Below are 15,616 nucleotides of genomic sequence, written 5' to 3' on the forward strand. Positions count from 1 at the left end.
CTCCCCATAATAATCGACCAGCAGTGGTACCCGACGTTGCCCGGGTAAAACTCTATGATCATGCATGCCTGCATTGCCTGGGACCCTGGATGGCCACTACCTCTGTGGGAGAAGGCCTCCGGGGTCCTTTTCCCTAGAGATATATTCCGAATGGACCTATTCCTACCATGGGACTATTTCCCACTACCCAACCACCCATCAACCCTTCTCACCCATATCCGCCACCCACCAACCCTTCTCACCCACATCCACCCACCCACCAACCGTTCTCATTCACACCCACCCACCCACCAGCCCTTCTCACCCAAATCCACCCACCCATTCACCTTCCCTACCAGTCAACCCACCCTCCTCCCCATCCACCCTGCTAACCTACTCACCCACACCCACCCACCCATCCTGCCCACTCACTCACTCATCCACCCTACCCCACCACATCCACCTTCTCACCCTATCACCCACTCCACCCACCCAGCCCCTCCAGACCCGCCCATCCACTCAACCCTGCCCACCCACCCCACCCGCCCTGCCCACCCTATCAGTCAGTCCGCCCTGCCCACCCTACCAATCCGTCCGCCCATCCGACCATGGTGATTTTAGAAATAAAATGACAGTTACGGTGATTGGCTACCATGCTTCCACCATGCTGACTTGATTATTTCCAATTAGTTCTGATCTCGGCCATCAGGGGCGCCACTTTAGCAACTGTAATGTACACATTTAAAATGTTGTTAAAGTTACGTCTGTTGGAAGTGTTTAGAGAGTTCTATATGCATCCCCTCGATTTCCATAGAGGACAGACAGTCGTATGGACATTCTCTCTTCTATACATACGGATTACATTATTCGCAGGACCATTGTCAATTTCCTCATCCATGTCACCCTTCATAAACTCAATGTAACTCTTGGGCATCTGTTCAGTCACTCTGTCTAGCTGGTTCCAAACCCTGTGTTATTGTAGCTCATTCCTACCATGGCAGGGTGCATACGGAACAGTCACTGCTACTTGCACAGTCTCAGATTACAACCTGACATACTCTACGTTCACTTCATGCTGATATAATCTTTCTTTCTCCTCTGCAATTCATCACTCATCAGCAACATAAGTCCTTCCTTATATGATACTAGTGCATTCATTCCTGACCTTCCGCACTTGATATCCTCCCACATCTCCACTGAACACCCTTTTATTCACTCAGTGTCATCATGGCCTACTTACCATGCTTAAACACTTTCACAACTTCCACTTTGCTACATTCATTTTTCATCCCCCCCACATTTCATACGGCCAGACGAACCCGCCTATTTTTCATGGAATCTGAGCACAGAGCAGGCACAGGTTCCAGATTCGAGATTGTTCCTTTGCCAGCAGATAAGCATAGGGGGTGGAGGACCACTAATCTCTGCCACCCCCTCCCTTTTTGGTTCAGGTCTGTATGGACTACGGGAGGCGGCGGTTAAAAGTTCGCCGTCCAGTGCAGCAAATAGTTTCATGGGCTTCAGCAAACAATCTGTCTTGTCACTGCGTATAATGTCACCTGTATGTTGCACTTCATTTAATGAGTAGATGATGAGCGCTTGTAACTAAAGCATAAAAAAAAAAAAATGCAAATGGTTAGGTCTGTGAGACAGAGCCAGGATTCCTGGGGAGGAGTTGATTTTTAGTTGAATAAATGTTCGGCTCATTTCACTGGGCATGCTGTTGAGAGTTGTCTTTCTTTGTCGTGCTTCCTCTTTCCTGGCTTTCTGGCCCCTCCCATGCCACTTATTTAGGTGGGGAAAAAAAGGTGATGATGATGATGATGATGACGATGAATGCCAAGTGAATGTGTGTAAGGCCCATATCACTGAGCACTATGTTGATAGTTATTCTTTGTGGATCCTGGTGAATTACCAGCTTCATCTGTGAGAAATAGTTATGATGATGATTATGATGATGATGATATGCCTATGAAACACTGATGGTTAGTTATAATTATGTGCAAAACACCATCACCAACACCACCGCATTCACACCACCATTACCATCATCACCACCGTCACCACCAAATGGAAATGGCAAAATTTTGATGACTGCACACGGTATTGCTCATCTGGGAACGAGCCTGAAAATGTACAGCATAAATTTTATAAATAATTATTGACCATGTGCTACATTGTTCTGTGGAAAAAAATAAGAACCAAATGCGGGAAGCCTACAAAAGTTGCACTTAACTAAAGGGGGTCAAAATCAAGATTCGTTCATTTCGGGATGCCTGGACACTTTGTGTTTAAAAGACTGAGGTCATACATAGAGGGGAATACAGATGGAGGAAGACAGTTCCTGAGTTGACCAACTGTATAAATGAAGGGCTGATTGCATTAGTTAACTCTTGCAGTACTGCCTAATGGCCTATGAGTCAGCGGTGCCGTAATGCTATGCACACTGCTTCTCAGGAGGATCCTCAGGCCACACTGGAGCAATAGGACAGGTTACACTTTATGGCTGGAGAAGCCCGAAGAGGTGGAAAAAACAACAACTAAGCATAAAGATTAGATATACTGTAAGAACAAGATTAAGTATGTTAGGATTATGTCCAAGACTGTCAGGGATACAGGTAGGGTGTTATACAAGCTACTCTACGTCATTTAAGATACAAAAGCTGAAGGCTTGTTCACCACGTGGATTAGCGAAAGGCGAGGAGAGCCAAGGGTGACGAAGAACATGGAAATCACTTAGACCAGAAATTTCTGAGAAACCGCTGTAAAGGTTAGGTAGTAAAAGAACTTTGTACAGTTACTAGCTTTAGGGAGCAAGTAAACAGCAGATATATAATTATCTAGGCAGAAACTGCTAGAGTAACTGAAGCTAGAGTGTGAGGAATTTGGAAGATTCAAGTTGGGCAACATGAAAGCACGTGAAGTTGTACACATCCATGCAACTGTCACCTTCGGCCTGAAAATGAGTATAGAGAAAATATGAGGATGCATAGTAGGATTCGCTGTCTGTACTCTCAGATTCGCTGTCAGAAAAGAAGGTGAGGCTTATAACTGGAAAAGTGGTGTTTAACAGAGAGGAAAATGGAAGAAAGATCTCGAATGTTATAGAAAGTAGTCGAAAGAATGTCAGAAAAGATCCTGGACTTCTCATTTGTTCGTCATTACGAAAAGTGTTAAAGGTGGGGTCATTGCTGGTCCCCCTCCCCCGAACGCAGAAACTGTGTTTTTCATGCAAAAAGGAATGATCAAAGGCTGAAAGCCTGCAAAGTTGTTTATTTTTTTCAAGGAGAACAGCACAAAAGAAAGCCATTAACTGCAAGACGTCTGGATACATTGTGTTAAAAAAGCTTGGGGTCATAGGCAGAGGGAAATACAGGTTTGGATAAATAATAAAAGATAAACAAATAAACAAATAAAACAAATTAAGCTCACTCAGAGAGAGCGCATATACCTGACAACTCAGATCAATCTATCTATCTATCTATTGCCAGACACCATAATCCCGTCAGGGGTGGCCATTTGTCTTTGAGTTATTTGTTTTACAGAGAGGGGCACTAACCCTCCACCAACCCACTTGTTGACACGTAGGGAGCACGTATGGTTTGGTTATATGGTTACCACCCAGCGTTGTAAATGGTTTCTTGGCTTACAGGAAACCATTTGGCTTGTCACTCAATGTAAAGCCACCTGTAAAGGAAAGAAAAGCAATAAGAAGAGACAGGAAAGATGGGAGAAATAGGAAGAGAGAAGGGCAGGCACAGAAAAAGAATGATAAAGGTTAAGGAAGAAGTAGGCAGCATTACATTAAGTGAGTGGATGATGGTCGCCACCACCTGCCACCAGTTATTAATATGAATCTCATCAGTATATTACTGGACAGGGATAGATGTGCACTTTAAATCACTGATGAATAGAAGGAGGAGTTTTGGTGAGAAGGCAGAACCCTGTGGAACACCACAGTTGATAGCTTTGAAAGGGAAAGAACACCCATCTACAATAACAGCCATAGGACTATCAGACAGAAAGATTGAGATGAAGGAACCGATAGTATAAAAACTGTAAGAGGGTAGTTTGGACATCAAAGATTTGTGCTAGATTTTGTTAATAGCCTTTGAGATGTCAGGTGTTATGTCAAAAGTTTTGCCAAGGTCGCGAAAAGAAGATGATTAAGATTCAGAAATGAAGATGAAAAGATCGCCACTGGGGCGTCCCTGACAGGACCCATCCTGGTAGTCCGAATGCTTATGATAGGAACGACGCTTTAAAATATTCTTTATGAAGGGACTTTCCGATTAGGCGTCACACTTTGCTGTGTTTTGAAATTCCTAACTGAGAATGTGCGAACGTTATTTCCTCTAGTCCTCTCGCCCAGGCATGGCTTTCATCTAACCTCTGTATTACATATATACGTTACTGGCTATTACGATTGTAATGTGTTATGATATTTTAGAGTCCTGACAGGATTAGTTGTAGGAAAAATGTCACGTAGCCTTAGTTGGAACCCTTTCCATGGAGGTCAGGGATACGGGTACAAACTGCTCTAGGTCATTAATGATAGAAAAGATGTAGGCTTCCACGCCAAGTAGATCAATGAATGCAAAGGAGAGCCAAAGATGGTGGTGAACATTGCAGTCACCGAAAATGAAGAATTCAGAAAAAGAGGGAATTAAGTTACAGTAAACAAAAGTCAAGTTAAATTATTGCATACATATACACCACCACCACTATCACCACCACCTTAGGCTTTTAAATGAGTATAGAGAAAGTAGGAGGATAGAGAGAGGAGTTTGGTGTCATTTGTCTCAAAGACCTGAATCTGAGTAAGAAAATGAAGGCGGGATTCGAAGAGGAGAGGTGGTAACAAAGGAAATTAGAGGATATGTTGCTGATATTGCAGAAATGGATAGAAAGTGTGTCACACAAAGGCCCAGAACATCTCACCGGGTCGTTACCGGGTGAGGGGAGGAAGGTGGGGGCATTTGTGGTCCTCGACCCCATCCCCCCACCCCCTACTCCGTGGCAGTATGTTAAGTCGCCAGTTTGTACTAATTTTGAGACAAAAGTGTGATGTGTAATGTGCATGTAATATGGTGCTGACAGAGACAAGTGTTTAGGACAGTATGCTGCCTTACTCCTAGTGTTACAGAAACAACAAGAAGCAGTGCCAAGGCGCCGCAACCCCTCCCCGGCAGTCATTTTAGTGCTGACGTATAAACATAACAGGATATCTAGTCGAAGATATCACATATCAAATTTGGGGTAAATCGATTTTATGCCCATTTGAAATTTTAGGTCCGACCCACCTGACATTGACCCCCCTACTGCTAACTGGGGGATGGCCCCCCTGATGTAATGAGACATGTTATTGGATGCAGATTTGACAGATGTGTTTTTATGTTTTCGTTTCATGTTACCATGACGAATTTGAAAGGAGTTATGGCGAAAAAACTATTTTTTTTTTAAATACATTTTTTGGGCGTACAGCCTTGGCCTTGGCCCAATTTGGCTCAAAATTTAATCAGGTGATTAGAGGGTCATAGCCCACCATCCCTGTACTTTTAGTCAAAATCGCACCGGTAGTTTTTGCGTAAAGTTGTTAACAGACAGACAGTCAGACAAACAAACAAGCAGACAAACTGAGTAAAACAAAACCGACTCCGAGCCCCTCCGGGGCGGAGACGGATAATGAAAAAGTCAGCAACGGGAGATGGTCAGGAGCGAGTTCTCAGGGCTAGTGAAACGGGAGCTTCAACTCTCCCTGTCACACGCTTTCCCTCCACCTCTGGAGTACCGTCCTTTTCGACTAGTACTACAGGCTACTCCCTACCCATTTTTGTGAATTCTTAAGTGAAAACTGCAGTATGTAGTGTGCATGCAGTTTGGTGGTGACAGCTTGAGTGGAAACTGAGTACAGCATACTTACATAGTGGTATAGAGGTGGGTTGTAGTGTAGTGTAGTGTAGTGAGGTGAGGTGAGATGATGTATCTGGTGTTGTGTGCTGTGACAGGAGCTGCTGGAGAAGTACGGATACCTGTGGTGTGTCCCGCCAGGGAGTGAGGACAACACCCGCTTACACCGCCTCCTGCTGTACCGTCTCAACCAAACGCTCACACCCGCCCATCCTCACCCTGGCTTTGGGGCGGCACCATCTGAGGGAGGCGAGGAAATGTGGGGCGGGAGTCATGGTGAGGCAAACTGGCCACAGGGGGCGGCGGGCAATGGGCGGGCCACGGTGGCAGTGTGGGACCCTGACCAAGACCAGCCGCGTTACCTTCCCGTCTGCACCAAGGCCGACATTCAGGACGCCGTCAGGAAATTTCAGGTAAATAACGAGCTTGTATTAAAATTGTTTATCATGTGTTTATGAAGGCACAGAATGTTATAGACGAATGTGAAGCACTAAATGCAGCCAGCGTTAACTCGACAGAATGTAAATAGCCTAAACATAATAGAAAAGTGTGTGTGTGTGTGTGTGTGTGTGTGTGTTAGTACTTAACCGATTCATCAGTTAAAGTTGTCCCGCGACAGGAGGTGTACCATGTGGGTGGTGGGGGTCGGCTGGACCGGCCTACGATGGGACTGTTGTCTCGGCCCCGCTGCGGCAACCCGGACACCGTGCTGCAGGGTGCAGGGCAGGGCCACCACACCCCTCTGAGACCGGTCAGGAGGGCCCGCCGCAGCACCCACGCCCGCCGCACAGACGGACGACTATTAAACCAGGAGGTGTTGGCCAGGCTGGCGGCGGAGGTGCGGGCCAACACACAGGCAGCACACCCACCCCTGCCACAGCACACCGAGGACACCACACACCACCAGGTTAGTATACACAGACACACACACACACACACACACACACACACACACACGAAAAGAATACAACACTAGAGACGCAACTTCTGCGACCAACATGATTAAAACTTTGTGTCTGTTATAGCATACCCTTACAGGCTAAACGCAAGATCCGTTTTCTTTGGCACCTGTCTAAAAGGCCAGAGGACACACTGGAAATGTAACAGCACCGAGGCCGAGCAGAGGATGTACCGTACCGTTTACTGGAATTATTGTTTTGGTCTGTGATGGGTTCGCACCCGTGTTTGTGTTTAATAATTTTTAGACTATAAAATACTTTGGAAAAAGAATAAAGAATAAAAACAAAAATCAGAAACGTTTCTCGAGGTACCCTACCCAGGTACTATCACGATCAAAAGTTAAGCGACTATATTGCAGGTAACAGCAGTGGATGGTGTTATATGAAATATTTGTGACAGTAATATGAGACACATGACAACTGAATCTAATGAGGATGGGTTGTCACTGGCGTATATGCATGGAGAAATGAGATGTATGGTTGACAGGTCACAATGCTGGTGGGAGATTGTCGGGGAGCTTTTGTACGCAACTTTACTGCACAGTGAGTGTCAGGCCAGAAGATGCAGATAAAGTCATAACAGCGTGGCAACAAGAGTTGGTAACGAAAAAGAGAACAATCAATCAATCAATCATTTTCTGTGACACCCCAGGGGATGCATAGGGCCTCGATGAACTATCTCCATCAGTATTTGTCTTTTGCCATCTCCTTCAGGTCCCACCAACACTCCTGTCCTGCTTCTTTTTTCATTGTCCTCAACCAGGTTTCCCTAGGCCTACCTCTACCTCTTCTTCCTCTAGCAGTCCACTCTGGCACATCCTGTATTAAACTGCTTTCTTTTCTATACATGTGCTCCAGCCACTTCCAGCGAGACAGTCTCACATATTCATCAACTGGTTCCACTCCCGTAATATCCCCTACTCTTTCATTTGTAACTCTGTCTCGCCACTTTACCCCAAAAATCCTTCTCAATATTTTATTCTCAAATCCTAATACTTTCTGATCTGTTGCAATTGTACTGTACCATGACTCATGCCCATAAATTAAAATTGGTCTAACCATGGACTTGTAAATTTTTACTTCAGTATGTACCGAAAGCATTTTATTATTCCAAACAGATTTCAACATTCCAACAGCTCACCAAGCCAGTCTAATCCTCTCCTCAATTTCATTGTTTAATGATCCGTTAGATGATACAATCGTTCCCAGATATTTAAAATTTTCTACATTCTTCACCACATTATTCCCAATTACACAATCGATTTGGTTCTCCACGTTCATATTAATAATTTCAGTCTTTCCACAATTTATTACCAATCCCACTTTAACTCCTTCCTCCAACAGACAATCAAGTACCCTCTGCATCTCGCAAATACTTCCACAAATCAGTACAATATCATCAGCATAGCCGAAATCCATCAGCTTCTTAGTTTCTTTCCAGTTAATTCCTGCACCTGTTGTCCTTACAACCTTTCTCATAACATAATTCATAACCGAAACAAACAGCAAAGGCGAAAGAACTCCTTGAATCACTCCTGACCTAACTTCAAATGGATCACTCAAAAAATCACCCACCATTACCTTACAAAAAGTACCTTCACGCAGGCTTCTAATAATATTTACATATTTTTCTGGTATACCATAGAATATCATAATTTTCAACATAGCTCCACGTGAAACACTAACAAACGCCTTTTCAAAATCAACAAAACACATACTAAGTGGCATTTTCATCTCATTAGCTTGTTGCATTAGATGCCTTACAATAAAAATCTGATCATTACAACCTCGACCCTTTCTAAATCCCGCTTGTTCTTCTCTTAAAATTTTATCAATTACTGGCTCTATTCTGTTCAACAAGATTTTGGAAAAGACTTTTGCAACTACAGGTGTCAATATTATCCCCCTCCAATTGCCACACACTTAAATCTCCCTTTTTTGATATATTTATAATCACTTCATTTTTCCACTTCTGGAATTGCACCATTATCCAAAGCCACATTAAAAAGTTTCAAAAGCGCATTTATCAACTCATCATTTTCCATCTTAAGCATTTCAGGAAATATTCCATCCTCTCCTGGGGCCTTAAAATTCTTTAACTCCTTTATAGATTTTGCTACCTCTATTTGCAAATCTCTCTCGGCTGGCAAAATGTCCTCTTCAGCTGGGATTGGTCTATTTAGAACAGATTCAAAATGCTCTTTCCACCTTCCTTTTATATCCATATCTTTAATCATCAAGTTATCATTTCTATCTCGTACAGGTATTCCCTTCCTTCTCTTTTCAGTCCCAGTTAACTCTTTTATGGCTTGATACGCTGCTCTTGTGCTCTGACCGTCATTTTTACGTAATTTAATTTCCGTCTCCTAAGCCTTTTCATCATATAGCCTCCTCTTATCACGTCTAACGAGTCTTTTTACTTCAGAATGTAAACTCCAGTACTTTGCTCTAAGTACTTCAACTACCTGGCCATCAACATGTTGTTCTTCACTTCATAACTTCGCCTCTTTCCTTTTATGATTTGCATTTCATGTTTCATTTGACATCCACTTTTTCCTTTTTCGCTTTTCCTTTTCTCTTAATAGCAACCTTTGCACTCTCATGCAAAACCTCGTTAACCTCTCTCCACATTTGATAAATATCATTGTCTTCAGATTCCATCAATGTCTACAGGACTAGAAACCTCTTCCTACATTCCCACCGAAACTTTTCCTTCGTGTTCTCATCATTTCTCAGCTCATCAAAATCATAATTATTACCTCCTGTACAATTACCATTAACGTTTCTCTTAAGTTTTATTTTATTAAAGAGAATACCAAGAAGAAACAGAAAATACAGAATGTTTTCCCTTGGGGAAAAGTAGTAAAATAATCTGCCCAACTCGACTGACGTCCAACACTGCTCAGCGGGACATACATTTGATGATTGTCCGAGTCAAGAGATTAGCGTTATGAGCTGCGACAGGGGACAAGGCGCTGCTGTGTCTCAGAGTAGGTCAGCCTCATAAAGTGCTTCACCGCTGCGGAACACTGTGTGTGTGTGTATAAAAAATGTAGAATAGAGAGAGAGAGAGAGAGAGAGAGAGAGAGAGAGAGAGAAGACGACAAAAGTGGTAGGCGTCATGAGGTATGACAAGGGACAAGGTGTTGGTGTGTGTCTGTGTGGAGGGTCATCCTCGCATATTGATTCAGGGAGAGGACTTTGCTTGCTTACACATGTCTTGTGTTACTGCCTGTGTGTGTGTGTGTGTGTGTGTGTGTGTGTGTGTGTGTGTGTGTGTGTGTGTGTGTGTGTGTGTGTGTGTGTGTGTGTGTGTGTGTGTGTGTGTGTGTGTGTGTGTGTGTGTGTGTGTGTGTGTGTGTGTGTGTGTGTGTGTATGTGTGTGTGAGTGTGCCTAATTGCAATTTTAGAAGGCTGAAGTCGGGTTTGTAATATTTCATGTCATTGTTTTGTTATATTTTTCTTTAATATTATAAATGGGTTTGACACACACAGCTTCATTTGGTAGCTGGTTCGAGGAGTCGTTTGCCTTCGGCGAAGAATTACATACTGTATTCTAAAATCTGTATCACCTCCTATTTTTGCAGTTTTCTGCTAGAAACTGCTACTGACTCATGTGATGAGTGAGATCGACTGGTGGTAACAAATATAGGCCTATAATGCTTAAGCTTTCTTATGTCCTAAAAGAGTTTTACTATTGTGGTGTGATATTAAGTAAATCATTCACATTCTACGTCCTCTGAGGATTAAACTGCTTTCCTGTATTAATTGAACCAAATCACTCATACTATAACAAAGAAGCAGTAACAGGCAAGCAAATATGAAGATGTAACATACGGACAAATATACCAGTGGAGACGCCAGGAGTAATCTCATGCACACAAGAAACCGGCCCGGTGTGTCCTGGCGGCGTCTGGAGGCGAGAAGTATAGAGTGAGCAACATTCTATCACGTCCACAAACACGGTTCCAGCCTACAGAAGGTGACTTCGAGTTTTGCTACGTGCAAATCCTGCCACGGGAGTAGGTCGGTCTCGTACCCATAAAGCCTGTTTTTTGTCGTCTACAACCGCGCCTGTTTTCGTAGCGCTATCTTCCTAAATCAAGATGCATTGTTAGTGCAGGCCACTGTGCAACGAGGACGATCCAGGTAAACGTCAGTAAATCCACCAGTGGCCTTCGTAGCTCCCGGGGAAAAAAAAAAAAAACAAAAAAAAAACATCAGTCTTGGAGGTGCCTGAAGGGAATGGAGGAAGGAAATAAAGGATGAAAATGGACATCCAACGGAAGGTAAGTTATAGTTATTTATGAAAATAAGTCCATAGAACCGAAAATAATGACAAGTACAAGAGTACTAGATGAGGGAGCCTCAGGGCCATTTGGTATTCCCATGGTAGGCTATGTTGTGGTGTGGGAGGGTGATTGTGTGTGCTGTGGTGTGGTGTGAGAGGGTTATTTTGTGTGGTGTGCTGTGGAGTATGTGGCATTGCTGGAGTCACTGAAGTCTTTGAGGGTGAAGCACCGCACGTCCAAAAACTGTTAGTGAGAGACAGAAAGACAGCCCCTCCTAGAAATGCTCTCGCATCTAAAAATGCGAGTAGAGCATTGAGTAACTTTGTATTCAAGAATTCGGGAACAACGATTCAGATCAAATGAAAAAAAAAAAGTTTGTAAATGTTACACTTTCATTCTTAACTCAGTATCATTAACGTCATCATCCAGTATTTATGATAACACAAAAGCCTGTATTCACATGTTTAGCTCGGTGAGTATCCATCATTCTAACTCATACAAAGTAAAGCCTGTTAACGCCGCCACCACCAGGCAGGGGGTTTACGATCTTCGAGGTCAGCATCGCGTTTGGACGACAATAATGCGGCTGAAATGCTCTGCACTACGGTGGCCCAGTCTCTCGCCCCCTACGCTCCGAAACCGGTACCGTAAAAAGCGTTATCGCTTGTTTTATTACACAGAGCCTGGCCTGATAACTGGGGCACGATTATTGAGTAGTAACTTTATGTAATTACCAGGAACACATTTTACACATTCATTTGAGGGATGTGATTTGTGTGTGTGTGTGTGTGTGTGACAGAGATTCGAACCTGAGACATCAGGATTCTCGACCAGTCTTCCTCTCCACTGAACTACTGTACAGTCGACCGCTTCATTATAACGGTCATAATCATCATCATCATCATTCTGACTTCTTTTTCCGGTAGAGATTGGGTGAGGTAGGTTCCAGAGAACAAGGAAAAGGAAAGTATGAAAGAGAGAGAGAGAGCAGTCAGTAGTGTGCCCAATGAAATGGACTGGGGGCTCAGTTGTACGCCATTCAAGCCTCGGAACCCAGGCCCCACATTACAGACCTAGACCTCCTCACACATTATTAAACTTCGCCATATAAATGGCGACGCTCCTTGTTTTAGTCATTACTATTATTATTATTATTATTATTATTATTATTATTACTTGCACTTTTTTTCTTCGATTTTGATGAAATTACACATGAAGGTAGTGTACCCTAGGGCAGCCCAAGTCCTTGTGACAAATACTAATGACCTTGACCTATTTTTGAAGGTGATATACTCATTTTTATTCTAAAAGATTGCATATTTGAGATTAAAATATCTCAAAAACTAATTCAGATGCAGGTATTTGGTTGAAAATCCTATGATAAAAATGTTTGCTGAAGAATTTTGGCTTAATATTTTGCCATTTAGCCTAATTCAAATCTGTTCAGTTTTTTTTTCTTTGCAACACGTTTTAGAGAAAACAACAAAAGCTTTAAAATTGTAACTTTCCAGATATATAGCTGTGGTCCCTCTTGTGATCTGAAAAGAATATGGTTACAGTTAGGCATATAATTAGTGATTGAGACAAACGTAAAATTTACACATGCATTCTTCAACGTCTTTGTCTTCAGACCTTGCTGGTTCACAAGAAGGTACTTTAGGGTCTTCAGATCTTGTTTATATTACACATACCTTGCATTTATAAAGTAGGTGTGACGATGATTCCTTGTTGTTGCTATTAACTGAAAATAGGTAACTAGTTATTAATACTATCTTTGTATTCAACTGTCACTTTAATAATATGGTACCAAACCCCAATCACGTGCTCATATGTACGTAATTCATCCAGCCAACTTGATTCCCTGTCAATTCCTTAGCATCGTCAACTTACATACCTTGCTTTCACATTCACTTCCCATATTCATCCACCCTATTCTACCTAGCAGACCTCTTCCTATCTTCAAGACTCTTACATATATCCTTTTCATCACCCTATCTACATCCTGTCTCTCCATACTCCTTTCTACCATATAATTAACACTATCATTAACAGACTTCCTTTCTCCACGTCTTTCACGAATCACATCACATTTCATCCTGTTCGCTCCATACACTCCACACACACACATGCCTCCACAGTCCCATTCCCACTTCTCTCACGCTTGGCTGCTCTCATGTCACACCAAAGTCTGACACCCAAGCGTTAATGTGAGCCCCGACACACCTTCATACTAACACCCTGCACCCTCCACACTCAAATCTTTATACATCGGAAATTTTTTGTTTCTGTGTGAATATTTAACTTAAGCTTCAGCCACAGTTCATTTACACAGTCCTTGCATATCTTCCTCTGTCTATTCTCTATTACCTCTGACCTCCAGTCTTTAAATGCAGTGTGTCCTGGCGTCTCGAAATAAACTGATCTTGAATTTGGCTCTCTGTTATATTATTTTTTTCATTTTTTATTGGAGAGAACAAGCTGCGGGCTTGTAGCTTTTGGTTCCTTCTTCAGTGCATAAAAAAAGAAAAAAAAAATGGCGTTGTGTATCACCAATGAATTTGTCTTTCATACCACCAGCTGTATTTCTCCTTCATACCACCAGCTGTATTTCCCCTTCATACCACCAGCTGTATTTCCCCTTCATACCACCACCTGTATTTCCCCTTCATACCACCACCTGTATTTCCCCTTCATACCACCACCTGTATTTCCCCTTCATACCACTAGCCGGCAGTTGTGTGAGTTAATACGTAAGACAAATGCTAATACTTCAGCTGCCTTCCTCTGAGTCTATATAAATGGCAGGAGGTACGTTTTGCCTACATTTCTCTTCTAAGGCTACATTTTTTTTTTTTTTTTTTTTTTTTACCAGACGCGATAGAGAAGCTGGTATTGGTTTCAGTTTGTCTGTGTGTGTGTGTGTGCCTGTGTGTCTGTTAGCACAATAACTTCGCAACCGCTCAAGATATCATAACAACATTTTACAGGTGTGTGGTAGTTACAAAAAAAAAATCGATCATGAGTTCGAAATTGGTGAAAGTATGTCAGGGTCTTTGTGTCTGTTGCTACGATAACTCACACAGTTTTACAGGTGTAGTAGGGATGAAAATCTACGAGATCGAAATTGGTGAAAGTACGGTATGTCAAGGTCAAGGTCGTATTCCGAGCCACGCTAAATATGTATCGGTTCGCGGCTGGTAAGATTCCCCCCTTGGGGGTCCCCTATTTTTTTTTTTTTTTTTTTTTTGATGTTGCGCCATCTGCCGTTCCCCTTCATAACAACCGACGGCTTGGCAATGTGTGCTACTCATTTGATTCACAAGCCAGACCTTAAAATTTTGGCCACTTACCTTAGAGTTGGCGTCAAAGTCGGTAACAAACCGCAAATTTTAACATATATTTCTCTGAGATTATTCTTTTCGTATTTATGCTGTCTGCCTCCATAGTTCTTCTTTAAACCACTTTTAACACTTGAGCCTTATAATCCTGAGTTGATATAAAACCCAGTTATCAGTCACACTTCATCCTTCTTGCCTACCCATAATCTGGCTGTCCAACGCCGTGTGTAGTTCCTCTTGCACCAACCCACATATTGGGACTGTATCCTCTTCAAGTCAATAATGAAATGTAAATAGAGATAAACAAATAAATAAATAAATAAATAAATTTCACACAATATCGTCGTTCCGTATCCATGTTCTGGTTATCTAGTGCCATCTGAAGCTGCCCTCCACACCAACCAAAAACTTAATGTGTGCACCCAGAGTTGATGTTAATAAAGATCTTGCAACAGGACTCTGAATCTAGATAAAAGCCAGTAACTAAATTTCAGTCACATTTCTTGTCCTTGGGTATCCATGTCCTGGCTATCTACAGTACTCCATCTGTGGTTCCCCCTGGCCTCTTCAAGCACTGCAGTGTCAGGTACAATTCGCCCGGCTATAAACGTCACGCCTCCTCCCCTCACAAGTAGTATATGTCAAGGTGGACCTTTATGGCCGGCAATTTTGTGTGATACTGCAGGCGAATTATGTTTTCTGATGTTGCCTGTGCAGTAAGGGGTTTAATGTTTGGCTTTGTGGAGTGACGTGGCAAGATGTTGTCCGATATCAAAGATTAGATTTAGATTCGTAGTACTTATTGTTGTGTTAATGAAGCTAGAAAATTATTATTAATTCTCTGACCATCCCAGTGAGAGTATTAGGCTTATTGTCTGCACACTCACTGGGTTTAATGTCTGGCTTAGTGACTTGACGTCGCTGATGTTCTCTGATATCAGGACTTAGTGTTCGTTGTACTTACTGTCGCCTTAACGGGAGGCGAAAAATTATGACTAATTGACTATACCAGTGAGAGTTTAAGAGGCTTTCAGTATTCATACTGCTTGTCTGTTTATCGGACTCGCTTCCTATTATGTGAGAAGGTATTCTTGTCGTCAGGTTATCTCTCTTCTTGAGTTTTATTAAAATGCTGCTT

At 42.6% G+C, this 15,616-nt stretch overlaps 1 protein-coding gene across 1 annotated transcript in view; it reads left to right on the top strand.

Annotated features, from left to right (window-relative positions):
- LOC145392713 (matrix metalloproteinase-21-like) overlaps positions 1 to 15,616 on the top strand; it is a 76,044-nt gene that overhangs the window by 14,296 nt on the left and 46,132 nt on the right. Inside the window, exons 3-4 of the mRNA XM_080267014.1 lie at positions 5,988 to 6,302; positions 6,509 to 6,796. Of these exons, the coding sequence (XP_080123140.1) occupies positions 5,988 to 6,302; positions 6,509 to 6,796 (603 nt within the window). The remainder of the gene's footprint in view (positions 1 to 5,987; positions 6,303 to 6,508; positions 6,797 to 15,616) is intronic.

This window comes from Coenobita brevimanus, chromosome 23 (assembly GCF_032717465.1).
Source record: "Coenobita brevimanus isolate Jiangsu-jjx chromosome 23, ASM3271746v2, whole genome shotgun sequence".
Classification (NCBI taxonomy): Eukaryota; Metazoa; Arthropoda; class Malacostraca; order Decapoda; family Coenobitidae; genus Coenobita; species Coenobita brevimanus.